Source organism: Capra hircus, chromosome 4 (assembly GCF_001704415.2).
Source record: "Capra hircus breed San Clemente chromosome 4, ASM170441v1, whole genome shotgun sequence".
NCBI classification, from domain to species: Eukaryota; Metazoa; Chordata; class Mammalia; order Artiodactyla; family Bovidae; genus Capra; species Capra hircus.
The window spans coordinates 71,228,551-71,254,741 of NC_030811.1; the positions used below are offsets into that span (position 1 = coordinate 71,228,551).

General features: G+C 43.4%; 1 protein-coding gene across 2 annotated transcripts in view; it reads left to right on the forward strand.

The window, feature by feature from the left end:
- Positions 368–26,191, forward strand: part of LAMB1 (laminin subunit beta 1) — a 76,393-nt gene continuing 50,569 nt past the window's right edge. Inside the window, exons 1-9 of one of the 2 annotated variants that reach the window (XM_018047223.1) lie at positions 368–447; positions 808–909; positions 1,928–2,103; positions 4,983–5,118; positions 8,469–8,542; positions 16,678–16,866; positions 16,957–17,020; positions 22,019–22,221; positions 25,264–25,384. In XM_018047223.1, coding sequence (XP_017902712.1) covers positions 873–909; positions 1,928–2,103; positions 4,983–5,118; positions 8,469–8,542; positions 16,678–16,866; positions 16,957–17,020; positions 22,019–22,221; positions 25,264–25,384 — 1,000 coding nt within the window. In that variant the 5' untranslated portion in view covers positions 368–447; positions 808–872. Of the gene's footprint in view, positions 448–605; positions 686–807; positions 910–1,927; positions 2,104–4,982; positions 5,119–8,468; positions 8,543–16,677; positions 16,867–16,956; positions 17,021–22,018; positions 22,222–25,263; positions 25,385–26,191 lie in introns of those variants that run through there. The other variant, XM_005679141.3, reaches the window with a different exon arrangement.

Genomic DNA, 26,191 nt, shown 5'->3' on the forward strand with positions numbered 1-26,191 from the left:
AAAAAAATTAGATGGGTAATTCAATGCTGTGGCCACCTGGGTGGCAGGCCCCCCCAGGCAGGTCCTGAGCTGGTGCGCAAAGGCAGCGGAGCGAAGAGCACTTTGCTTCCTTGGAATGAAGACATCCGAGGTCGCGCCGAGTCCGGATTCAGCAGTACAGGGGGCTTCCCCGCTTTCTCGGCAACAACCTGCCAGGTGACCCTCTTTCTAAAGGGTTAACCAGCCCACGCCTAGCGCTAGAGTTTACAGCCTTGGGCACCTCTTCGTGACTCACTCCTTATAAATGTAAATGCAGGAGCGAGCGGTAGGTCCTGACCAGCCCCCTCGCCCGCCAGGCGTTCTGAACACCTACCTCCCAGACCCGCCCGAACGCCTCGGGCACCCCAGCGCACGGCTCAGGACCCGCACCCGGTGGTCTCCTAGCAGCCCCGCACGGAACTGGAAGAGGTACTTCCCCATCGCATCCGCAGATGCAGCCTTAAAACAAAGGAGGCGCGGGGGTAGGGTGGGACCTGAACCTCACCCGCTCCCCGCCAAGCAGGGGCCGCCCGGCCCCCTCCGCCCTGACTGCCGCTGTGCGCATGAGCAGAGGCGCCTCCCTTGGTTCCTCCCAGGGCGAAACTTTCTAATTCCCTTCTTTGGGCTCGGGGGCTGCCAGGCGCCGGGAGAGCGCTCGTCCCGCCGGGTGAGCAGGACACAGTGGCGGCGCGAGGTTACCCTCCCACCCTTCGCTTCCGTGGGAGCGGCAGGAAATGCGAGGGCCCCCTCTTCTCTGAATATTTGCCTTTTTTCTCTCCACCTCTCTAGAAAAGAAGACTGGGAAAAACAGCCGGCGGCTCGGTGGCCGTGTCCCCTGGGCTGCAGGGACGGACATGGGGCGGCTCCAGGTGTTCGCGTTCAGTTTCTTAGGTAATTCGGAGGAAAGGGGGCACGGGGTGTGTGTGTGAAGGGGTGGGCTTGGACTTGCAGGAAGAATAAGCCAAACCGCTGGACTCAGCTTTGGGGGAAGCCTGTGGGGAGAGGGACTTGATAGAAATCTGCGTTGGGATTAATCGCCAGCGCCCTCGGTGGTGGCCGGGGACTGCATCCTGGGGTGTTTGTGCCCAGAGCTCCGGGTGCTCCCGCAGCTCCCGCTCTGGGCTTTGCGTCTCCGGCCCTTTTTCGGCGGGTCTCTCCATCTCTGGGGTCAGGCTTCATGGGGTAGTGGGTTAGCTGCGAGGGCTCCTCAGAAGCCCATCCGGGATAGTGCCTGAGCTGAGTGCAGGCTTCATTCTGGGAACAAATTGGGGCCATGTGGCTTTAATTAACCATCACTGTTTGCCCCCGGATGGCGCCAGAAACAGCTAGATCGGGATCTTCCCTGGAATGACGAATCGCTGAAGCCAGTCCAAAGCCTCAGGGATTGACCACTCGCCCCTTGTTCGGGACAGTGGTGTTCCCCGCGAACCCCATGATCCCCCGTCCCCGGCGAAGCGTAGGCGACCTCTGAGTGTGTGGACACACATTCACGCGTCCCCACGCTTACAAATTTCCACGCACACACTTGCACTGTCACCCAAGGATGCACCGGCTACCGTGTGCGTGCGAGTTCACATACAAGTGGGTGTGCGGCGTTTGGCCGCCTGCCTCCCTGCCCCCGAGTCCAGGAACCTCGAAGTGACCGGAGCTGCTTCCCAGGGCTGATCAGGGTGGGCGCGAGGGTAGGTGGGCTTCCTAGGAGTGATGCTCTCAGTTGCTGGACAAACCTGCTGTATCTGTTTCTTTCTGAATCCTCCTCTCCACGTTCTGCCTTCCCGGCCTCACTCCATTGTGTCTCTTATCTTGCTTTTTTCCCCCCAATCTACTCTGTCTCCGCCCCCTGCTTATTCTCTTTGCCTGGGCCCGCTCCCTGCTTGTGCCCTACGCTGTCCGCCGGCGCCTTCCACAGCCCTGTGCGGAGTTGGAGTGAGCGCTCAAGAACCCGATTTCAGCTACGGCTGCGCGGAGGGCAGCTGTTACCCGGCCACAGGCGACCTTCTCATCGGCAGGGCGCAGAAGCTCTCGGTGACCTCGACCTGCGGGTTGCACAAACCCGAGCCTTACTGTATCGTCAGCCACCTCCAGGTGAGGGCAGAGAGATGGCTCCCCGCACACCTCTTCCAGTCCCCACCGAAGGGGAAGGCCTGGGGGACCCCGTATCCTGCCAGCTATCCAGATAGGAAGCTCAGCAGTCAGGGAGTCCCGGGATCAGGCTGGTAGCTCACCCCTTTGCCTCATCTCAGTTTGCACAGTTGCATCCGCCAAACATTTCCTGCCACCACTGTATAGAAAGGCAGAGCTGCAGACAGATCTTGGGGCACGTGCGCAAGCCTTGACCCAGGGTCTCCAAAAGCCAGTTTTTTGTTTTTTTTTTTTTAATTTTGTTTTTCAATCTTTCCCTTTTGGAAAATGTGTGTAAAAGGTGGTTTGTCCTCTTCGTTTTTTATATACTGAGTGGTGATCTTGGGTTTTCCCCAAGTCTTTCACTTGGATAAAGGGTATTCCAGCCCTAACAAATACCTTGCAAGGTCACTCTAATCATGGAGAAAAGCACTCCAATGTTTTTCTCTCCTCATTTGGTGCTGCTCCTATCCACCTCCATTAGCCATCAGAATCAGATGCTTGCTTTTTCAAAATGCCCTGGTTGCCATGGTACCCTGATAGAGGAGGACCAAAATGAAATTTCAGAGTGTTTTCTGTTTCTAAAAGTGGATCTAGATCGTAGATTTCAAAGGTCACGTTTTTAATAAGACTAATTTTGAAAGAAGGTGCAAAGCATAAACTACCCAGAATCAGAATCCGTTTCCTTGATTTTTTTAAGAGACTGATATCTCTGGCCTCTAAAGCAAGCATAGGAGTTTAGTCTCCTGTACAGGGCAAGTTCCAAGTCAATTGCTCTAAATCTGGTCACTTTCCCTACATGTATCTGCCCTTCAGGAGTGGGACAGGACATTGTGTGGTTTGCATGCAGATACCTTCAAATGGAGACACTTTAAAAAAAGTAGAGAGCCCATTCTGAAAACCTGATAAATTAAACCGAAGGAATGTGGTGAAGTGGATTCCACTTATTTGCTTCCAGGTTTATACAGAGATGTCTAGACTGCTTCCTCCTGATTAGAAGGGAGGCTGTAATTACACTTTTTTAAAGTTCTGGTAATTGTTCTCTGGTATTAGTTTCCTTGACTACAAGTCACCAAAGGCAGTTGATGTTACCTTTTTTAACATTAGCATGTAAATTTCACCTAAAATATTATGCTAACATTTACCTCCAAGGCCAGGACATCCTGTAAATGAATCACCAGATCCTGAAAATGGCTTTGACCAGAATGAGAATTGGACTGTTTGTCTAAAAGCGAGTAGAGCCAGACTCTCTAGTTTATATGATTAGCCATGAAATTGTGGGGCACTCTTCAGATATCAGGGTTTCCCAGTGGCTCAGTGGTAAAGAATCCTTCTTAAGTGCAGGAGACACGGATTCGATCCCTGGGTTGGGAAGATCCCCGGGAGGAGGAAACGGCAACTCACTCCAGTATTCTTGCCTGGAAAATCCCATGGATAGAGAAACCTGGCAGGCTATATAGTCCATGGGGTTGCAAAGAGTCAGATATGACCGAGCACACACGGAGGCATGCTATGCTTCAGATACAGAGCCTAAAGAAAGGAACTGGGCGTGTAATTCTCCCAAACATTGAACAGGTGAAAAACTTGAGGCAGGAATCAGAAGTATTGTGTCCAGGGTTCCCCTGCATTCCTGACTTCTGGTTTCTGTTTTTTCGTTAGTATATCTTGCCAGTCTTAAAAATCCCTTTGGGAGGAAGGTGATAACTAATGGCTAGCTAAATACATACAAATGTAGTATCGTCGGGTGATACTGTCCTTACAAGGATATCACCTTTGCTTAACAACTTGCTGACCGGAGGACCAGAGACATATTGATTCATCCCTCATTACCAAAACATTGTTGACTGGAGTGTTTCAGTATTCACTTATTTAACAAATTGCCAACCACAGGTATTACTTTCTGCAAAAATCCATAGGTGGATAATGTGTTAATGTTGTTTGTAAGATGTGTGTGGGGTCTCAACAGATTTCTGCCTCGGCAGCATTTTCAGAATTAATTAATTTCAGAAAAACTGGGGTAGAGAGCCCAGCCTCATGTGGAAAAGGGAACCATTAATTAAGTGATGCTGCTGTTTACAATTCACCATGATGGAGTGCAAAGAAGGCTGTTTTGGCCGTGACTCACGTTTTAGGTGGAAGGAAAATGTTAAGCCAAAAGTTCAAAGCCACTCTAAAACTGAAACTAGTGGTAGATTTTTCAGTTCAGGTCCTTGGCATTCTTTGACTTGGTCCCAGTTTTCAGTGCTCCCAACTTGACAGGACAGCCTGGTGTCCCCTTCCTGGATATTCTGAGCAGTTTCTGAGCTAGCCTGCACGCTGCTACCACGAAATCACGGTCGGGGCAGGGGAGAAGCTAAGATGTCTTGATCTGTAGTTCCTAAAGCTTCTTAAATATATCTGACTAATATGGTTTCTGCCTTATATAGGTTTTGGAAAATCAGGCCAGTTGAATTGTTCTCTTTTTATTTTCAGTTTGCTTTATGTCAGCAAAAATTCTCTAAAACCTCCTCTGCATTTGCCTCAAGAGTAAGCTTTTCCAGCTATTCATTGAGATTAAGGCTTAAGCCTACAAATTTCATTTTGATTAAATTAATAGCTTGTGGAAACAATGGCTTCTTTTACTTTTGACCTTGAATTTGCAAGAGAAGAGGAAAATTTCAGGAGTCTATCATACTCCGTTAAGTTAAAAAGTGAAAGACATGTGCTAGGTCATTTAAATAATTTTGGCACATTTGTTTTTCTTGGAGAGAGTAGGTTTTATTTTTGTATTGTGGGCTTGATTTTTGATGTGCATGTGAGTGTGTGATTGCTTCCCAGACTCGTGAAACTATCTTTGCTTTCAGGAGGACAAAAAATGCTTCATATGCAATTCACAAGATCCTTATCATGAAACCCTCAACCCTGACAGTCATCTCATTGAAAATGTGGTCACGACATTTGCTCCAAACCGCCTTAAGATCTGGTGGCAATCCGAAAATGGTATGTGTGGTGTGGGAATAACTTCCATGGAGTGTGATTGGTTACCTGGAAAGTGTTTACAGGCGCCTGGGTGTTTGTAATTATGATTGGTTTCTCTATCCTGGAATTATGGCCTTCGACAGATTTACTGCCCAGAGCACTGACTTCTCTTGGTAAAATCTGATCCTTCTTCTTGAAGTATGCACTTCCTGTAAGAAAGAAGTCTTTTATGTGAGACCAAAGGAGGATTTCTTAGTCTTCATCCTGAGGGGCCCTTGGGGAGTGTGGCAATGTGCTGGGGCAGTCTGGGGAGGGCATGGGACGACCTTGCCCAACTCAGGCTGTTATCCTTCCCCAAAACAGCCATCTTTCATTTTGATCAATCCCAAAAGAAAGAGCAAAATCAGCGCCCACCACCTTCCTTCCATCTAGAGAACAGTTAGTACCATGAATACACACTAGACATAATTTCTCAGACACTCAACATGGATAACGACCCTAAGTCAACTTTTCTAATGAGTGTGTGAATCCAACCCTTTTTCCTTTCTTTGCCATTTGGGTTGGGATTTAATAAATTCATCCAATATGATGTTAACTATTGTGATGCAACTAAGCTCAACTTAGTTTTGCATTTGTTTCCAAGTCAAATGCTGAAATTTGGGGACTAACAGTAGAGTTAATGTGTTGTTAATAATGAGTTAACTTTATATCTTTTTTTAAAAAGCATTTATTAGAAAGGACTCTCAAAGAAGTGAATCTAAGCTTGGCCAGAGGAAGCCTGGGCACTACTAGATCCCTTTATTATGTGTTCTATGCCCAGGAAGCTTTGAGGTGCTTTGCAGTTATTTATCAGTCTGTAAAGAGGAAGCATTTTTTTGCGCCACAAGGCTTTTAAGAAAGATCCTAGTTCTCAACCAGGGATCAAACCTGGGCCCCCCTGCAGCAGAAGCATGGAGTCCTAACCACTGGACCGCCAGGGAATTCCCAGGAGGAAGTCTCTTCATAGACTTATTTCTAATTGATTATGAAATTATACATGCTTTCTACTGTTGATTTCTAGGGAAGGTTGATTATTCATTGGTAAGCTTTGGGACTCCATTGGTTATCAGCTTGATTGAGATAGACTAGATGTCAGAAAGCAATTTATCAGTTAAAGCCTTGTTAATTCTTATAGGAGGGTATCTGAGTTGAGAGTTCAGGGTAAAGGAGAAGTTTCTGTAAATCTGCACTTGAGTCACAGGGGACTTGTGAAATAGCATAGATCTGATTACAAATGTGGGACCTATCTCACTGTCCACATTTTTCCAGTGAGACCGAAAGACAATTAGGAGGATGCCTTGGGAATTCCCTGGCAGTCCAGTGGTTAGGATTCCATGGTTTCACTGCTGATGGCACAGGGTTCAGTCCCTAGTCAGGGAACTAACATCCCTGCTAACTAGGTGCAGTGTGGTGCGGCCAAAAAAAAAAAGACAAGAGGGTGCCTCAACATCAGTATCAAGTTGATAGACAGTAAAATAGTTCATCCAATTCTGGTTACGTCAGGTGTTAATCATTTCCACAACTCTGAGTTTGTGGGACAAGAGAGGACAAAGTCCTGAAGGAAGGGAATTTCAAACCAAGGGGCTTTAGAGCTCTTGTCACTGTTATAAGAGATTAAATAGGATTAGATGGATGGAACTTCCTCTTTCGAAAGTCAGACGGATTGTTACTGTCTCCTATCATCTCTCTGCTGTCTGATAGTTCGCAATTGAGGAGTTTCTTGATGAATGTGATTTTTATCTGTTTTCTGTGTGTTTTATCCAAGTTGAGCTTTACATGATGCATTAAGTTACCAGTGCTCAGGCCCAGAAACGGGCTTGGAATGTGCAGCTGCTTTTAACTTAGCCTTCATGCTTTATTCCCAGGTCTGACCATACACCATACACCATAAAAGAATGATCTTGGTTCTTTTCTCCATGGATTTTTCTTCCCATATTTAAAAAAAAAACCTGTAGCACTGTATCAGGTTAGGAATCTAAAATGGAATGTGCTTTTCGAACCCACATCAGCAGATACATTCTTATGTTACAGAACTGGTCCTAGTCTTGCTCTGACTTTACATTATTTCATTATCTCTTCATTTTAAACAAATAGTTCAGGTACTTAAAATCCTGGGAAGGGAGAGACGGACAGTTGCTTAGCTAACATGTTGCTCAGAAAGAAACCTCGAGAGTCGGTTTGTAATATGGCTCTTTTTCAGAAGTTAGATAAGGTTTGCAATATGGTTCTTTCTCAGAAGTTAGATAAAGGTTAGTTAGCATGACGATACTGTTTTTCTTTAACATTCCAACTAACTCATATCCGTTCCAGTGACTACTTTCCCTCCCTCCCCCACCCCCACCCCCAATTGACTTGGCTGTTTTCCAGTGGGAGAGTTTATTTCAAAAGTCTTACTGATTTCCTGAAAATACACCAGCCTGTGACATGATTCATTCTGACACATTCCTGTCTTTCTGCATTTAAGACTTCTCTTGCTCCGGAAGCTGAACCCCCAAAAGCTCTCTGGAGCACAGGAAACTGTGGAAAGGTCTCCTTCACCAAACAGGCAGGCCCGAGGGCCCAGGGGATTGTGGAGGAGGTGCTGTCCATCCCTGGAATTCCAGTGGCCTTTTTAGCCTTTTAACGTGGGATGACTTGACCCCCAGGGCATAGTGCAAAGGCTCATTTGTTTGTTCAGGCTTTCCCCTGAAAGGGAAGATGTTAGTATTTGTTCTGGGGCAGTTTATTTATTTGACCCATTCTTTGTCTCTTTGGCATTATTTCTCCATTGTGGCAATGCACCCAAAGACTTCTCCATCAGGGATAGGTTTTTCTAAATTGGAGCGTAACTCACATTCGTGGTGGACTCCTGTTTTCTTTGCTGCTGCATAGAAACAAAAAGGAATATTTGTGTTTAGACTGGATTGTGTCCCTGTGCTTTAGACTGCAGAGCTGAACCCCTACTGTGCACAGGAAATGCCCCCTCTCATTTCCCCTTTGAGAGTCCCTTGGCTTAGAGAGTTGGAAAGACTTTTCAGTTTTCGCTAAGCAAAGGATGTCTTTCTTGACAGCAACTAAAGGCATTCCGCCAGATGTCTTGTTCCAGGGAGCACATTCAATACGTTGAACTCCAGAATGATTTGTGACCAACTGAAGAGTCATTCTGAGATGTGCTTTATCACCTCAATCAAGCCAGGGGTTATTGTTATTATCTTAGCTTCAGATTAAGGTGGACTGCAGAGAGAATTTCTATGAGGAGCATAAAGATAGTTGAAGAGAATAGACTCAATTGTTCACAGATGTTCTTGTTTACCTTGCTATTTCCTTTTGTCTTTTCAAAAAATATCCTATAGGCGTGGAGAATGTCACTATCCAACTGGATTTGGAAGCAGAATTTCATTTCACTCATCTCATCATGACCTTCAAGGTAAGGAATCCCTCTCTTTTTCAGAAATGAGAGCATTGTGTAATTCCGCCTTTCAGAATGGATAGCTGTTGTGATTTGGCCTAAGTGGGAACCTAAACATTATTGTTGCTATAAATTAGGATAATTGAGCAGCTTTTAAACATGGGCATGGATAACTACACTTAACAGATACTCTGTCTTTGTGGCAATAAGTAGAGAGAGGCACTGTTCTATGATTCGACTGTAAACTTTTAATTAGATATCTGTTAATTTCCCCATGGAGAGAGACAGCTTTGACTCACTCCCAAACCACAGTAAAACATCTGGAGAGTAAATCCCTGCTCCCTTGGGTTGATATTTTAATGCTGACTTTGGTAACTGGAAAGGAAGTGTGTTATCTTTAGTTTTCAAGGTTTTGCAAAATTTGTGGGAACGGTTTTACAGTTCTTTAAGAAATGTGCCTGCTTTCTTCAGTGTGGATGTTTTTCCCATCCTTTTTCTTTGAGAAATGTAAAATGACTCCAGGACTAAGGAATGGCTCTGTACAAAGTCTCTTTGTTTCTTCTTAAGCAGCTGCCTGGAAATGACAGGCTTCATATGGCTTAAAGTACATGTTGGTGCACACAAAACCCATAATTTACTTATTGCTTCTCAGATTAAAATCACTTTTGAATCATTTTCTGTTGGGCATGGGGACCTTATCTCTACCCTTGGAGGTTTTGGAAAAGGTGCCCATGATAGATTTGATTTACCATGTGGGCAGGTAACCACTAAAGTCTTGCTTGTGTCCTCTGCGTGAACCTGGGAGGCCTAGGGTCAAATGTGTCTAGGAGCGATGCTGGGCTGTCCCCAGGCCTGGGTTCATCCCCTCGCTTCTCCCCAGGAACCCACTCTTGCTGCTTGGAGAAAGGATAGGGGGAAGGTTTACACTGTGACACCTGTTCCTGTGACGTGCAGGAGGACTTCCCCTAAATCACTTTGTTCCTTCATTGGCCATGAGCTCAACCTGGCAGTTAGAATTAAGACTCAGCCTCAGATGTTGTCTGCGTGTTGTTGTTCAGTTGCTCAGTTGTGTCCGACTGTTTGCATCCCCATGGACTGTAGCCCATCAGGCTGAGGATTGAACCCTCTGTCCATGAAATTTTCTAGGCAAGAATACTGGAGTGGGTTGCCCTGCCCGCCTTCAGGAGAATCTTCCCAATCCAGGGATTGAACCCGTTTTTCCTGAGTTGGCAGGTGGATTCTTTACCACTAGTGCCACCTGGGAAGCCCAAGGGAAGAAGGTGTACTTGCAAATAACTTGATACAAGGCAAGATGTGCTCACTGCTATAGCAGAAGTTCAGACAATGTACATCAGCATGGAGGATGGGGAGATTCATTTTAGCCTGGAATAAAGGAGAAAGCTTTACAAGGAAAGGACTGTGATTGCACTTGACCTGGGTCAGGAAGAGTGAGCAGGATTTTAGGAGGAAGAGGTAGAAGAAAAGGCCTTCTTCACAGAGGAAAAGGCCTTCTCTCTCTGTCTCAGTGGGACAGTTTGGACAGAGTTTGTTCAGCACGTACTATGTAGACATGGCTTGAATGTCTACACTTGGGCTAGTGAGGGGACCAACAGGAAGTAAGACTATAGCCAGAAGGACCTTGCTTCCTTCCTGAGGAGTGTGAACTTTACTGGAGATGGGGAGCCATGGACAGGAAATGAGACCTGTGTTTCAGGAAATGAGGGAGCCAAGAGGAAAAGCAAAGGAGAGCCTGGGGCATGGAGAAGAGAAGGCATAGAGGCAGGGGGCTCTCAAGGTCCGCGGTAAGAGGGAGCTGACTTAGGCAGGGCTGTGGTTCTCAACTAGGAGGGAGTCACCTCCTGCAACTGGCGTCCTGGCAGTCTGACATGGAGAGCTTTTTCTAATCATACATCACCCCTTGCTGCCATACTCTGCTACCCTCTGCAACTGCTAACTTTGAGAGTCATTACCCAGAGGAGCCTCTGTTTCCTAAGGGAGTCAAAGGTTGAAATATGAACTGGAGAAAGATTAGAAGCAGAACAGCAGAAGGCAGGGTTAGGAAAGGGATGAATCAAAGATTCCTGAGATGTCCGAGCTGGGGAACCTGGAGGCTGCTGATACCATTAAGAGTGGTGAGGACAGGAAGGGGATGAGGATGAAGAGTGTGTTTATTCTTTTTTAAAATTTATTTTATTCAGCTATAGTTGATTTACAGTGTTGTGCTATACAACAAATGACTCAGGTATATATATCCACATTCTTTTTCATATTCTTTTCCATTATGGTTTATTGCAGAATATTGAATATAGTTCCCAGTGCTATAGAGTAGAACCTTATTTATTTGGGTAGCATTTCCCTTTTCCACTGGCAGCTTCCTGACCCAGGGATTGAACCTGGGTCTTCTGCACTTTAGGCAGATTCTTTACCTTCTGAGCCACCAGGAAGTGTGACAGACTCAGTTGTGTCTGACTCTTTGTGACCTCATAGACTATGGACTGCCAGGCTTCACTGTCCATGGGATTCTCCGGGCAAGAATACTGGAGTGGGTTACCATTCCTTTCTCCAGGGGATCTTCCCAACCCAGCGATTGAACCTGAGTCTCCTACATTGCAGGCAGATTCTTTACTGTCTGAGCTACGAGGGAAGCCCACATAGGAGCTACATCTGCTAATCCCAAACTCCCAATTTATCCCTCCCGCCTTGGCATCCGAAAGTCTGTTCTCTGTCTCTGTGAGTCTGTTTCATAGATATGTTCATTTGTGTCATATTTTAAATTCCATACAGTAAGTCACATATGTACCAACAAGATCTGTTTTGAGAGTTCATAGGTCCAGTTTATTCGTAAGACCAACAAAGTTAGCCTAGGTACCTAACTAACACAATCAGCTGTGTAATACTGTGTTGTAATTGGTTTATCATACTTTTCACACAAATGATACATAAAAAACAAGCCAACACAAAAAATAAAGAAAACATTTTTAATTTTACAATACTTTGGAAAGTACAGTAGTTCAGTACAACAGTTGACCTCTAGGGGCTGGCATCAAGCGAACAGAGAGAAGAGTTACCAACTGGAGGAGGGAAAGGAGGTGGGAGATGGTAGAGCTAAAGGGTCGTCAACAAGGAGGACGGAGGGCAAGCTGGGATTTCACCCACGCCTGATGTTGATGGCACAGGTTCTGGCTCCTTGCTGGATCCGATTCTGTCTACTCTCTTGAAGAAAAAAGATCCAGTGATGTCTGGGTAGTAGCATGTTCACATCTTTGAAAATTCCGAACTTGAAGGTTCATATGTAGGGGACTTACTGTGTAGGTGATATGATACGGTATTTGTCTTTCTCTGTTTCACTTAGTATGATAACCTCTAGTCCATCCGTGTTGCTAAAATGGCATTCTTCCACTCTTTTTACGGCTGAGTAGCCTTCCATTGTGTATATGTACCACATCTATAGATGGACATTTAGGTTGTCTCCATGTCTTGGTTATTATAAATAGTGCTGATGTGAACATCTTTTCGAATTATAGTCGGATACAGGCCCAGGCTTGGGACTGCTGGATTATATGAGAATGTTTTCAGGGAGATAGATGCTTACTAACTGGATTGGATTTTCTTAGGCTTGCATAATCTAGTTAGCATATTGACAGTCTGTTTTTGTACATAGCCAGACGTTTCCAAGCTCACAGCTTTTTTATTTAGTATAAATTCAGAGACAGCTCTGCAGCAGTGTGAGGCCTGAGGTCAATGACTCAGCAAACAGCACAGAAAGACTTCCCTTCTGTAGGTAAAATGCGTTGTCCTGGTTTCCAGCAGCTTCCTAACCTCACAGGAAATTGGCCTTTTGGGACCTGGAAGGTTCCAGAAGGGAGGAATAAGGAAGCACAGCCAGGACGGCTGTAAGGCTCCCTTGCAACATACAGACATCAGGCTAGTCTGTCTCCAGGTGTCACCACCCAGGAGGTGTGTCCTTTGGGAGGGTTTGCTGTGGTTCAGTTAGTTATTGGGGTTTTCTCCCCCTTATATTAAAATTCTTAGCCTAATACTCTCTCAGGTTTAATATAAAGTATTATTTCCTTATATTTCTGAACAGGTAAAAAATAAATTAAGCCTGAACAACTAGTAAATGCATAAGTCAAAGAATCTATCAAAATATGGCTTTCCATTTCCTTATCCTTGTCTCCTTTAATCAGTGAGAAAGACCGTCAAGATTATTAGGAAGGTGCAAGGAGACCTGGGCATGTACTACTTTTCACTTTAGTTGTCACCCAGATTTTACTTTTATTTATTTTTTTTATGATCCTGTTCAAGTTCTTGGTCATCTTGGCCTGCAGCATTTGATCTCTCTGAAAAAAATTTTCATTTTAATATAATTTTTAAAGGTCACTCTCCAGTAACAGTTATTACAAAATATTGGCTATATTCCCTGTGTTGTATAATACATGCTCAAACCTATCTAACACCCAATAGTTTGTGCCTCCCAGCCCCCAGCCTCTACATTGCCCCTCCCCTGCTCCCCACTGGTAACCACTACTTTGTTCTCTATGAGTCAAGCCCTGGTTGGAATTCAGAAGTGCCTTTGTTCAGATTCTGTTTGCTGAGTCAGCTTACCTTTCATTCATCACTGTTGACGCATTTGCTTAGTTTTAGGGTTCATTTTGTTTCATTTCATATTTCCAGTTGTCCCTGTTTACCACAACCTCCTAAACCTCCGTCCTGCTTGTTTCCAGAATTCGTGTCCTTTTCCTCCTTCTGACATCCATTTTTCAGGCTGCTATTACACCAGTAACCAGAGAGGCAGAAAAGATCTTCATTCAGCCTGGATATGACAGGTCTTCACTCAGCCTCAGTCGAAGTCTCTCTGCCAATAGCTGGTGAGTTAGGTGATCACTCTGAGCCCTCATTTCCTCATCTGTCAGACAAATGTGTTGGGAAGGTGTGTTAGTGTGCTAGGACTGCCATAGTGAACCGCACAGACTGGGTGACTTAGACAACAGAAATGTATTTTCTCAGGGTTCTGGAGGCATGTAGTCTGAGATGAAGGTGTCAGTAGAGGTGGTTTCTCCTCTGGCCTCTTTCTCTCCTTGGCTTTGTACATAACTGTCTTCTCCCTATGTCCTAATATCTTCTTTAAAGACATCAGTCATATGGGATTAGGGCCCACTCTAATGACCTCATTTTACTTTCAGTTCAGTTCAGTCGCTCAGTCATGTCCGACTCTTCGTGACCCCATGGACTGCAGCACATCAGGCCTCCCTGTCCGTTGCCAACTCTCAGAGCTTACTCAAACTCACGTCCATTGAGTAGGTGATGCCATCCAACCCTCTCATCCTCTGTCCTCCTCTTCTCCTCATGCCTTCAATCTTTCCCAGCATCAGAGTCTTTTCAAATGAGTCAGTTCTTCACATCAGGTGGCCAAAGTATTGAAGTTTCAGCTTCAGCATCAGTCCTTCCAATGAATATTCAGGAATGATTTCCTTTAGGATGGACTGGTTGGATATCCTTGCAGTCCAAGGGACTCTGAAGAGTCTCCTCTAACACCACTGTTCAAAAGCATCAATTCTTTGGTGCTCAGCTTTCTTTATAGTCCAACTCTCACATCCATACATGACTACTGGAAAAACCATAGCTTTGATTAGATGAACCTTTGTGGGCAAAGTAATGTCTCTGCTTTTTAATATGCTGTCTAGTTTGGTCATAGTTTCTGTTCCAAGAAGCAAGTATCTTTTAATTTCATGGCTGCAGTCACCATCTGCAGTGATTTTGGAGCCCAAGAAAATAAAGTCTGTCACTGTTTCCACTATTTCCCCATCTATTTGCCATGATTACCCTTCTAGAGACCCTTGTTATTGTTCAGCAGCTACATCCAACTTTTTGTGACCCCATGGACTGCAGCACACCAGGCTTCCCTGTCCTCCACTATTTCCCAGAGTTTGCTCAAACTCATGTCCATTGAGTTGGTGATGCCATCCAACCATCTATTCTCTGTCGCCCCCTTCTCTTGCCATCAATCTTTCCCAACATTAGGGTCTTTTCCAATGAGTTGGCTGTTCATATCAGGTGGCCAAAGTACTCGTGCTTCAGCATCAGTGCTTCCAGTGAATATGGAAGGTTGATTTCCTTTAGGATTGACTGGTTTGATCTCCTGCTGTCCAAGGGACTCTCAAGTCTTCTCCAGTACGACAGTTTGAAAGCACCAATTCTTTGGCGCTTAGCCTTTTTTACAGTCCAACTCTCACATCCATACATGAATACTGGAAAACCCATAGCTTTGACTAGATGGACCTTTGTTGGCAAAGTGATATCTCTGCTTTTTAATATGCTGTCTAGGTTTATCATAGCTTTTCTTCCAAGGAGCAAACATCTTTTAATTTTGTGGCTGCACATACCATCTGCAGTGATTTTTGGAGCCAAAGCAAATAAAATCAGTCACGGTTTTCACTTTTTCCACATTTATTTGCCATGAAGTGATGGGACCAGATGCCATGATCTTAGTTTTTTGAATGTCGAGTTCTAAGCCAGCTTTTTACTCTCCTCTTTCATCCCCATCAGGAAGCTCTTTAGTTCCTCTTCACTTTCTGCCACTAGAGTGGAACAATCTGCATATCTGACGTTGTTGATATTTCTCCCCACAATTTTAATTCCAGCTTGTGAGTCATTCAGCCTGGCATTTAGCATCACAAACCTGCGTATAAGTTAAATAAGCAGGGTGACAATATACAGCCTTGATGTACTCCTTTTCTAATTTTGAACCAGTCCATTTTACCATGTCCAGTTCTAACTGTTGCTTCTTGATCTGCACACAGATTTCTCAGGAGACAGGTAAAGTGGTCTGGTATTCCCATCTTTTGAAGAATTTTCCACAGTTTGCTCTGATCTACAAAATCAAAGGCTTTAGCGTAGTTAATGAAGCAGAAGTAGATGTTTTTCTGGAATTCCCTTGCTTTTTCTATGATAAGATATTGACAGTTTGATCTCTGGTTCCTATACCTTTTCTAAATCTAGCTTGTACATCTGGAATTTCTCTGTTCACATACTGCTGAAGCCTAGCTTGAAGGATTTTGAGCATTATGTTGCTAACATGTGAAATGAATGCAGTTGTGCAGTAAATTGAACTTTCTTTGGCACTGCCTTTCTTTGGGATTGGAATGAAAACTGACCTTTTCCAGTCCCGTGGCCATTGCTGAGTTTTCCAAATTTGCTGGCATATTGCATGCAACACTTTAACGGCATCATCTTTTAAGATTTTAAATAGCTTAGCTGGGATTCCGTCACCTCCACTAGCTTTGATCGGAGTAATGTTTCCTAAGACCCACATGACTTCACAGTCCAGGATGTCTAGCTCTAGGTGAGTGACCACACCTAGTAATGTTTCCAAAGTTCATCCATGTCATAGGAAGTATCTGAATTTCAATTCTATTTATTGCTGAATAATAATAGTCCACTGCTTATTGTGTATCAGCTTTTGCATATCCATTATCCATTGATGGACCCTTGAGTGATTTCTACTTGTTGGTAATTATGAATAATGCTTCTCTGAATGTTTATGTGTGAGAGTCATCTGAGTCCCTGCTTTCAGTTACTCTGGGGTGTGTAGCTGGAATTTCGGGGTTCTCTAGCTTCTTGCGTTAGTAATTCCTTCCCCTTGTTTTTCCAAAGCACACTGCATGTGACTCTACTATAGAGTGTGATGGATATTTTTGCAAATGATTTCTACCCATTCCTGGACCTTATTGGACGAGTTACAGCGCTTAGACCACTGTCTGGTACTGAGTAGCTGTCATTACACATCTACTGAATGATTAAATGACGGCATGAAGGAACAAGCACTCAGCCTCAGCTGTCACGTCATGGGCATGGTGGCTCAATGCGCCGAAACTTATCTGCACTAAGGCCTGTTTATAATCAGCTTCTAAAGAGAAACAGCTTACTAGTCTCTAGTAGGGTGGGAGAAAGTGCAATATTTAGAGGCGAGACACTTTTCCTGCAAGAGGCTCCGTGGAACAGCTTGAAGTATTTGAAATCCAGCCACAGTGAAATACCAGCCACATGCAGTCAGGGTCTGTGGCACACTGTTGAGTGATATTTTCCTCTGGGATTTAAAAAAATAAAGATAACCAATAAAAGCATGCAGTGAGTCTCTTCCACCCTGCCTTTAGACATTCCGTCCAGCTGCTATGCTGATAGAACGGTCGTCCGACTTTGGAAAAACCTGGGGTGTATACAGATACTTTGCCTATGACTGTGAGAGCTCATTTCCCGGCATTTCCACCGGCCCCATGAAGAAAGTTGACGATATAATTTGTGATTCCCGATATTCTGATATTGAGCCCTCAACGGAAGGAGAGGTTTGTTTGTACTTTTTATTTTCCATGCTATTTACAAATCCAGTTTTTGATAGTAGCAAAAATATCAATTACTCTTATGTCTATTTTTAGGTGATATTTCGTGCTTTAGATCCTGCTTTCAGAATAGAAGATCCTTACAGTCCAAGGATACAGAGTAAGCCTGTTTTCAAATAAAAGCTTGGATGGAAAATAGCAATCATGGGAGAAAGTTTACCCAGACCACTGCTACCCAGAATCTAAATACTCAGTGCTAAATCCACCCTCTTCATTTCCTTCTTTCTCTGCAGTGCTCTACCAGAAGCTCTTGAAATTGGCAATAATCAAAATCCTCACTGACAGGAACATATTTTGATAAGAGTAAAAGGTTGATATCATAAGTCCTCAAACCATTATGCTGGTCATATAATACCTTATTTACTTTTTTGTTCTCTCTCTCTCTCTTTCTCTATATATATATATATATATGTATATGTATGTATATAAAAATAATGTATGTGTGCTAAGTTTCTTCAGTCATGTTCAACTCCTTGCGACCCTGTGGACTATAACCCACCAGGCTTCTCTGTCCATGGGATTCTCCAGACAAGAATACTGGAGTGGATTGCCATGCCCTCTTCTGGGGAACCTTCCCGACTCAGGGATCAAACCCAAAGCTCTTAAGTTCTCCTGAATTGGTAGGCGGGTTCTTTACCACTAGTACCAACTGGAAAGTCATGTATGATATGTGTGTGTGTGATACATGAATATATATCCTATATATTATGTGTATACATATATAATTATGTCTATGTATAATTAAGGCTTCCCTGGTGACTCACCTGGTAAACCATCTGCCTACTAATGCAGGGAGACAAGAGACATGAGTTCAATCCCTGGGTTGGAAAGAGACCCTGGAGAAGGAAATGGCAACCTGCTCCAGTATTCTTACCTAGAAAATTCCACGGATAGAGGAACCCATGGGTTTGCAAAGAGTTAGACATGACTGAGCTCACATGCATAATTAAGGTTCAGGCTAGCTTCCCTGGCAGTTCAGTCAGTAAACAGTCTGCCTTTAATGCAGGAGACCTGGGTTCAAACCCAGGGTTGGGAAAATCCTGTGGAGAAGGGCATGGCAACCCACTCCAGTATTCTTGCCTGGAGAATCCCATGGACAGAGGAGCGTGGTGGGCTATAGTCCATAGGGTTGCAAAGAGTCGAACACGACTGAGTGATTTTCACTTTCACTTTTAGGATGTTGCTAACAAAGTGTCCCCCAAAATGCAGTGTCTCAAACAAAAAAGTTTATTTCTCTCTCACAGAATCACCCAGAGGGATTTCCAGATAAAGTACTGTTCACCTGCCACAAGCAAGCAGTCTTACCAGATAAAATACAGGCTGAAACCCTGTTCAATATGAATTTTCAGACAAACGATAAATTATTTTTTAGCATAACTATATTCCCTGTAATATATGTGACTAGTGTGAGCATATTTCATGCAATATTTGTGGGTGAGGAAAACCATGTCTCATGTGATATTTGGTTCATATTTGTACCAAAATGATTAGTTGTTTATCTAATCATTCAAATGTAACTGAGCACCTTGTATTTTTATTGCTAAATCTGGCACTTCTAGCCATTAGATCACCCAGGTTCCCAAGTTCCCTCTGGCTTATAGTCTGTGTCCACATGGTCAGACTTGGATAAACCCCACCTTGTCCTTGTACCAACCTGCAAGAGGGGCGAGTGAAAGGCAAGTGGCTTAGAAGCCATACATCACATCCATTCACACGCCATTGGGCAAAGTAGTCCCCTGGCTACACTGCAGGAGATGCTGGGAAACCTCTCTAGCCGGTGGCTGTGTGGCCAGGGCTCTTATTGTCAGAGGAAGAAGAAAAGAAAGAATCCTGGGGGAAATCATAAGTCTCAACCTTGCTCAATATGCTCAATGAGGATTGTAGTTCCATTTTCCAGATGAGTCAACTGAGGCTCAGAGGGTTGGACTAATACGCGTAAAGTGACTTGGCTGTTTAATGTCGGATCCTGAACGTTCTTGTTATGACTCTCAGTTCAGAGGACTTTCCATTGTTCAGTAACCATGCTTATGTCTTCACAAAAATGCATTTTGATCTTCTTGGGAGGCAGAATGCACTAATTAAAAGAATGGGCTTTGGAGTCCAACAGAGCTGGGTTTAAGTTCTAGCTCCAGTGTATTCTGTGATCTTAGGTAAGGAATTTATGTAAAACTTTTCTTAGTCTTTATTTTTTCATCTGTAAATGGAGATAGTGATATTGACCTTATGGTTGTTGTGGAAGGAAAATGAGTTAGTAAATATAAATGACGCATAGAAAGTGCTGGATCCATGAAGCTGTTGCCACTCTTGATGCTGCCTTCAGCTGTCACTCAGACCTTTTCTAGACTGGGTCCCACACCTCAGAGCGAAGGGGAGGCTCCCTCTCTCCAGCTGCTCAGGTGCAGTCAGTTGAGCAGAGGTGGGGCAGGGTCTTGCTGGTCTTCCCCTAATTTGAACCAAGGCCCCATGACACACACACACACCCTTAACCCCCCAACTCACTGCATGAAAGAGTAGAATTGAAGGACTCCGGGGAAGATTGCCAAGAAAGTACTGTTTCCCCACTCAGATTAATTTTACAAGCGGCCCAGATCGTCTCTGGTCCAGAATTTATTCATCCTATCGTCAAACACATTTTTTACATTTTTAAATTTTATTTAAAAAAATTCTTTATTGGAGTACAGTTGGTTTACCATGTTGTATTAGTTTCAGGTGTACAGCAAAGGGTTTCAGTTATACATATATTCATTATTTTCCAGATTGTTTTCTCATATAGGTTATCCCAGAATATTGAGTAGAGTTCCTTCTGCTATATACAATAAGTCCTTGTTGATTATCTGCTTTATATACAGCAGTGTGTGCATGTTAATCCCAAGCTCCTGATTTAGCTCTCCTTCCCCCCGCCCCGCCATGTTTCCCTTTGATAACCATAAGTTTGTTTTCAAAATCTATACATCTTTCTGTTTTGTAAATAAGTTCATTTGGATCAGTTTTTAAAATTAGTTTCCACATATAAATGATATCCTGTCACTTAGTATAATATCAAATATTTAATGGCACATTCAGCCTTGTGTCATTTCTAAGTGCTCTGGGAGACCTGTGCTCCGTGTTATCAAAATCCAGTTGCGAGAAGTGTCTGAAGAAGTTCTTGACCAACACCTCCTGGGTCTTTCAAAGGACTCTAAGTTTGTTCCTTTTGGGCGGTACTTGTTTTACTCGGGGAATGTGCTGCCATTAGAATTCTATTGTGTTTGGCTGTTCAATGGCATCAGAAAACCTATTTCTATATTAAACAAGCATCCATTGTAACAGATCACGCTTTGGATTTACTTTGTGATCAAGGGAACAATATCTCTTTAGCTGTCCCTATTGTTTGAGTCCTCTAAGACTCACTTCAAAAGTGATTGTGCCTCTTAAAACAGCAGTCAATTTGAGGCTTAGATGTCGTTAAATATGGCAGGAGAGCTCGAAGGGAGCACAGTTGCTCTTCTGAGGACTTCCACAGAGATCAGCTCAAGGGTTTCTAAATACTCCAGCTGCTCTTCAAGTTTGTTTTTTGGCCTCTTGTCAATAGGCACTTGTGCTCATTCTGTGCAGGAGAAAATGCTGGCATTCAGAAATTCCATTCAGCGAAGTAGTACCACAATTTCTCTGTTTAGTTTTTGCTTTTACAAAGAGCCTAAGTTGAATGCATGGCCTCATAGACTTTCTCTTTCAACCCACAGCTATTTCTATAGTCTTCATTGTACACTGTGCATACGTTGTAAGTATTTAAAACTGTATCTAGGCTTTGAAAGTATCTGATGTATTGGGCTAATGCCCCATTGTCCTGTGTTGTAAATTGTAAGAATCCATCGACAGAAATGAAAGGAAAGCTTAGAAGCAGTTTCAGGCTATGGAGCTAAAAGGGGAAGGCAGGTAGACTGTTTTAGTAATTCATGTTTAGCAACTTAGTGATTAATGAAAATACTGATGGAGAAGGCTATATGACTGTTGGTTTATCAAGTTACTAGAGAATGTAATTGACGGCCCCGCTTCTGTAATAAGTATTGGTCTATAAATCCAGGAAAAGGAAGGAAAGTTCAAATAAGAGACATTTCTCTACAAGAACCTCTAGGAAAGCAGTCTGCCCCAACATCCCAACTAAACTCCTTTATCTTCATGCTGCTGCTGCTAAGTCACCTCAGTCATGTCAGGCTCGTAATTATATTGGTAAATTGTATTGTAAAACAAGAACCAAAAAAGTTGTGGATTGTATTGGTGCTTCAAAACTTGTTTGAGATAGTCAGTCCCTTGATTATGGTTATCTTATCATGTCAAATCGATTTTAGTAACTTGTGTTTCATCTGATTGGTGGGAAATTTCAGGTAGCATTTTTTTCCTCCAGAAATAAACACAAACATGTTTTCTAACTATCTTACAATAATAATGACAATTAGGGTGCTTTGATAAATTCTTTCCCACCTAAATGGAATTTTCTGATTTTGAGACTAACACTAATTGCTGTGGGAACCAGATGGTATTGCAGTAGTTTAGATTACTGTGTGCCAGTGGCTTCTGGCAAGCATGCAACTGCATTCTTAAATTTCTCTACTTTCACACTTCTTTCTACAACATCAGTCTGCCAACAAATCCATCACAGAATAGATGTTCTTGTTAAATGGTGATGAGAAGGGAGTAACCTTTCTTCCAGACACTGTCACTTTAGGCTAAACTTTATTATTACATGCATCTAGATCATGAAACGGAAGTAAACTTTACATAAGCTATTTTTATTTGTCATGTGTTTCTATAAAGAAGAAAAAGTGAAAGTGAAGTCGGTCAGTCATGTCCGACTCTTTGCAACCCCATGGACTAGTAGCCTACCAGGCTCCTCCCTCCATGGGATTCTCCAGGCAAGAGTACTGGAGTGGGCTGCCATTTCCTTCTCCAGGGGATCTTCCCGACTCAGGGATTGAACCCCGGTCTCCTGCATTCCAGGCAGACACTTTAACCTCTGAGCCACCAGGGAAGCCCCATAAAGTAGAAAGATGTTGTCTTAATTGCAAACAAAGTCTTGTTTCTTTGATCAAACTTTTCATCTTCTTGGTGACCTTCATAGATCTCTTAAAAATTACCAACTTGAGGATCAAGTTTGTGAAACTACATACTTTGGGAGATAACCTTTTGGATTCCAGAATGGAAATCAGAGAAAAGTATTATTACGCGGTTTATGATATGGTGGTTCGAGGAAACTGCTTCTGCTATGGCCACGCCAGCGAGTGTGCCCCGGTGGACGGAGTCAATGAAGAAGTGGAAGGAATGGTAAGTACGTGCTCCAGGCAGCCTTCTCCTTTGTACAGGTGATTCTTAAAAGCAAACTGAAGCTAGTCTTAGAGTAAGCCTTTTTGTTTTGAGTTTTGAGTTTGTCCAGACGTCCCTTTAAGTTTAATAGCCTTTTGTACCATCCCAGTGGTTGATTTTTTTCATTTTCTGTTTGCTGATTTTCTTGGACTGCAAGAATGTGAGGACTACTCGTTTCACAAACACTGAATTAATTTTTGAAAATTGTGGCTGCAGGCTGCCTCTATGGTAGACATTTTATACAACAAGGATTAAAAATTTTCTCAACTGACAGTCCCATCTTGAGGGAAGATTAAAAACCACAAGCATTCCAGCCTTCATGCCAGAAACCATAAATTGACACCAGCCCAGAGAAACTGGAAATTTGAACCTAGAACCACGGGATACCATTTAGGAGTCAGTGGACTTCGTATCTCGATCTTCAAGTTTCATTCTTTTCCCACTTTTATGTTGTGTTTTCAAATTTTTAAAATTAGTTTCAATCGGCATTTACTTGCTTTTCAATGTTCTACTGTGCAGCAAAGTGCATCAACTACATGTGTATATATATACACACGTGCGTGTGCGCTAAGGTGTTTCAGTTGTGTCAGATTCTTTGTGACCCCATGTGATCCTCTGTCTGTGGAATTCTCTAGGCAAGAATACTAGAGTGGGTTGGTATGCCCTCCGTGTGTGTGTGTGTGTGTGTGTGTGTATGTGTATATCTCCCCTCTTTTTTGGATTTCCTTCCCATTTTGGTCACCACAGAGCACTGAGTAGAGTTCCCTGTGCTATCCAGTAGGTTCTCCTTAGTTATCTGTTCTATACATAGGGTCAGTAGTGTGTATATATCAATCCCAACCTCCCAATTCATCCTACCACTCCTCCCTGGTTTCCATACCTTTGTCCTCTGCCTCTATTTCTGTTTTGCAAATAAGATTATCTATACTGTTTTTCTGGATTCCACATATATGCATTAATATATGATAATTGTTTTTCTCTGAGTTTTCAAATTATGTAATTTTAAAAGGGGGGACTTGGATACTTGCCAGATGGATAAAGTTAGGGTGTTTTTCCAGTTTCTAAATGAATTGATAATTCCTGTTAGAAGAGACCAGAGTTTCAGTCTTTTGCCAAAGGGCCTTGAGTAAGTACATGGCAAATGGAAATTCACATCTCGCTCTCCTGACTGTACCAGGGCCTCCACTGGACCATGGGCCTCACTTCTGGATGTAAGGTGTGCCTTGCTTAATTGCTGTTGACCTTTTCAAAGAGTGTTAGTCCTCACCTAAAAAGGTGAAGATGCAGGAATGAGTGGTTCAATTGTCTAAAACTTCTGCCTTCCCTTTCCTCCAGTTAGAACCTTTATTGCACAGAGAAAGTTAAATTTTTAACAGAGCCTAAAGGGAGAATAGGTCCTTCTAATCTTATTGTTCCATCTTACAGAGAGTGCCAGGTAGATGATAATTACTTCTCAGTGTAACAAATCCTGTGTGTAGCTAACCTCTTGTAGTCCTGTCACGGCTGCTGCTAAGTCATTTCAGTTGTGTTCGACTCTGTGCGACCCCATAGACGGCAGCCCACCAGGCTCCCCCGTCCCTGGGATTCTCTAGGCAAGAACACTAGAGTGGGTTGCCATTTCCTTCTCCAATGCATGAAAGTGAAAAGTGAAAGTGAAGTCACCCAGTCACATCTGACTCCTAGCGACCCCATGGGCTGCAGCCCACCAGGCTCCTCCGTCCATGGGATTTTCCAGGCAAGAGTACTGGAGTGGGTTGCCATTTCCTTCTCCAATGCATGAAAGTGAAAAGTGAAAGTGAAGTCGCTCAGTCGCATCTGACTCCTAGTGACCCCATGGACTGCAGCCCACCAGGCTCCCCCATCCCTGGGATTCTCCAGGCAAGAGTACTGGAGTGGGTGCCATTGCCTTCTCCAGTCCTGTCACTACCGTGCATCTAATGGTACATCTTGATTCAGATGCTCTGGAGTCCTGTGGTGTGGGCTTTGGGACTGTTTTTCAGTCTGTGTGAAACTACCTTGTAATTAGAGGATTTTAGTCTTCTAATCGCACTCCTGTCAAGGTGGGTTCAGGGTGGACCTGTCTGTCTTGTTTCTGAATTCCATTCTGTAAAAACTAGTGTTAGGTGAGGGATTTGTGTACATGCATATTTGCTGGGTGAGAAGTATTGATTTATCATTGATGTGCTTTAGGGGCTCGAGTGTGACAGGTGGTGTGTGCAAAAGAACACATTGTGGGCCCTTCCTCAAAAAAAAATACTCTGCTTCTTTTTCTGATGTTTTATATTTTTCTCCTTGAAAATGTAAATATGGCAACTGATTAATTCTTAAAATCTCATTTGGGGTTGAAAAAATGTTTTTTAAGTGCTGAGCCAGAAGTCAAAAACCAAGCAAAGCAAGCAGAGAAAACCTGTCTTTTGTATGGTGTGGGGTAACAGTTGCAGGAAATTAAATTGCTCCTGGTGATGTATACACATTTAGTTCTCCATTATAACTTTTGTTGATTTCTATTATACTAATTTTTTTAAAACTTAAAAAATTCTTAAATGGCTAATTTTGCTCTTCTGTGTTTTTTTAGATCAATACTTCAATAGAAATATTTATTGAGTACCTATTATACAGTAGAAACTGTTCCTAGAGATGGGAATTAAAGCCATCAAGACAGGACTCACAGTGGGAAGGGACAATAAAAACAAAGCAGGACTTTCCCTCATTGTTCAGTGGTTACGACTCCATTCTTTCGCTGCAGGGGACATGAGTTTGGTCCCTGGTCTGGAAACTAAGATTCCACATGCCTCATGCAGCCAAAAAATAAGGGGGGAAAAAATTAAAACTGAAACAGAAAATTAGAAAATAAAAACAAAGAAAGCCTCATTGTAGTGAGGTAGAGATGAATATGAAAAAGGTATGATATTTACGAGTATCATATTTTCCACTGCTTGTGGGGAAGGTCTGGCCATTAGTATATCTCTTACTTGGCTCTTTCCTATTTTTGTAACTTTCAAGGTTCACGGACACTGCATGTGCAGGCATAACACCAAGGGCTTAAACTGTGAACAGTGCATGGATTTCTACCATGATTTACCTTGGAGACCCGCTGAAGGTCGAAACAGCAATGCCTGTAAAAGTAAGTCTCAGGCGGGGAATTCACTGCCAAGGGTGGTGAAAGTCCCTGGTTGGGAAACTAAAGTCCTGTAAGATATGCAGCGGTACCAAAACAACAAGAGAAAAAGAAGTAAGTCTTAGGCAAAGGATGTTTAGAATCAATTCAGACCCCAGGATCCATTTTCTGAGTAGATGTGCTACAATAGTACACTATTTTGCAAAAGGAAGAAAAGTTACTACCCTTTTCCCAGCCTTACCCTAATACTCCTAGGAAGCCATTATCCACTCAGATTAATCAATTAGCGTTTATTAAGCAGCACCCATGTGTTTGGCAGACGTTGTGTGCCACCTGTAACATTGCATTTTTTTTAAGGCCAGATGACTGAGAGAAAAATGAATGAAAACGATGGTGTGGTGGATGCATAAGGTCTAAGAGAGATGGAGTACTTGTCAGCCTGTTCTGTGCCAACCCAGGTGCAGCCTGTGGCCTCCTTCCATCCATCCATCCACCATCCCTCCTGGTGATATTCTCTGGGCAGAGGGGAAGTTTGAAAACCACCACCCTCCCCACCTCACACAGTGATGCTGATAGATGATTATCCCTGCAAGCATGCCTGCCTCTGACCCCTCTGAGGACAGTTCTAGGAGCTCAGAAACCAGTGAGGGCTGGAGTGGTCAGTGTCCTTTTGTTAGTAAGGACAATCAGCTGGGCCCTAGCAAGTAGTTAGGATTGTTTAGGTAAAGAGAGGAAAGCAGGGGGAAGGTGGAAGGGAGTTCAGATAAGGAGAACAAAGCGCAAGGCTCCAAGGACATTCTCATGATATTGTGG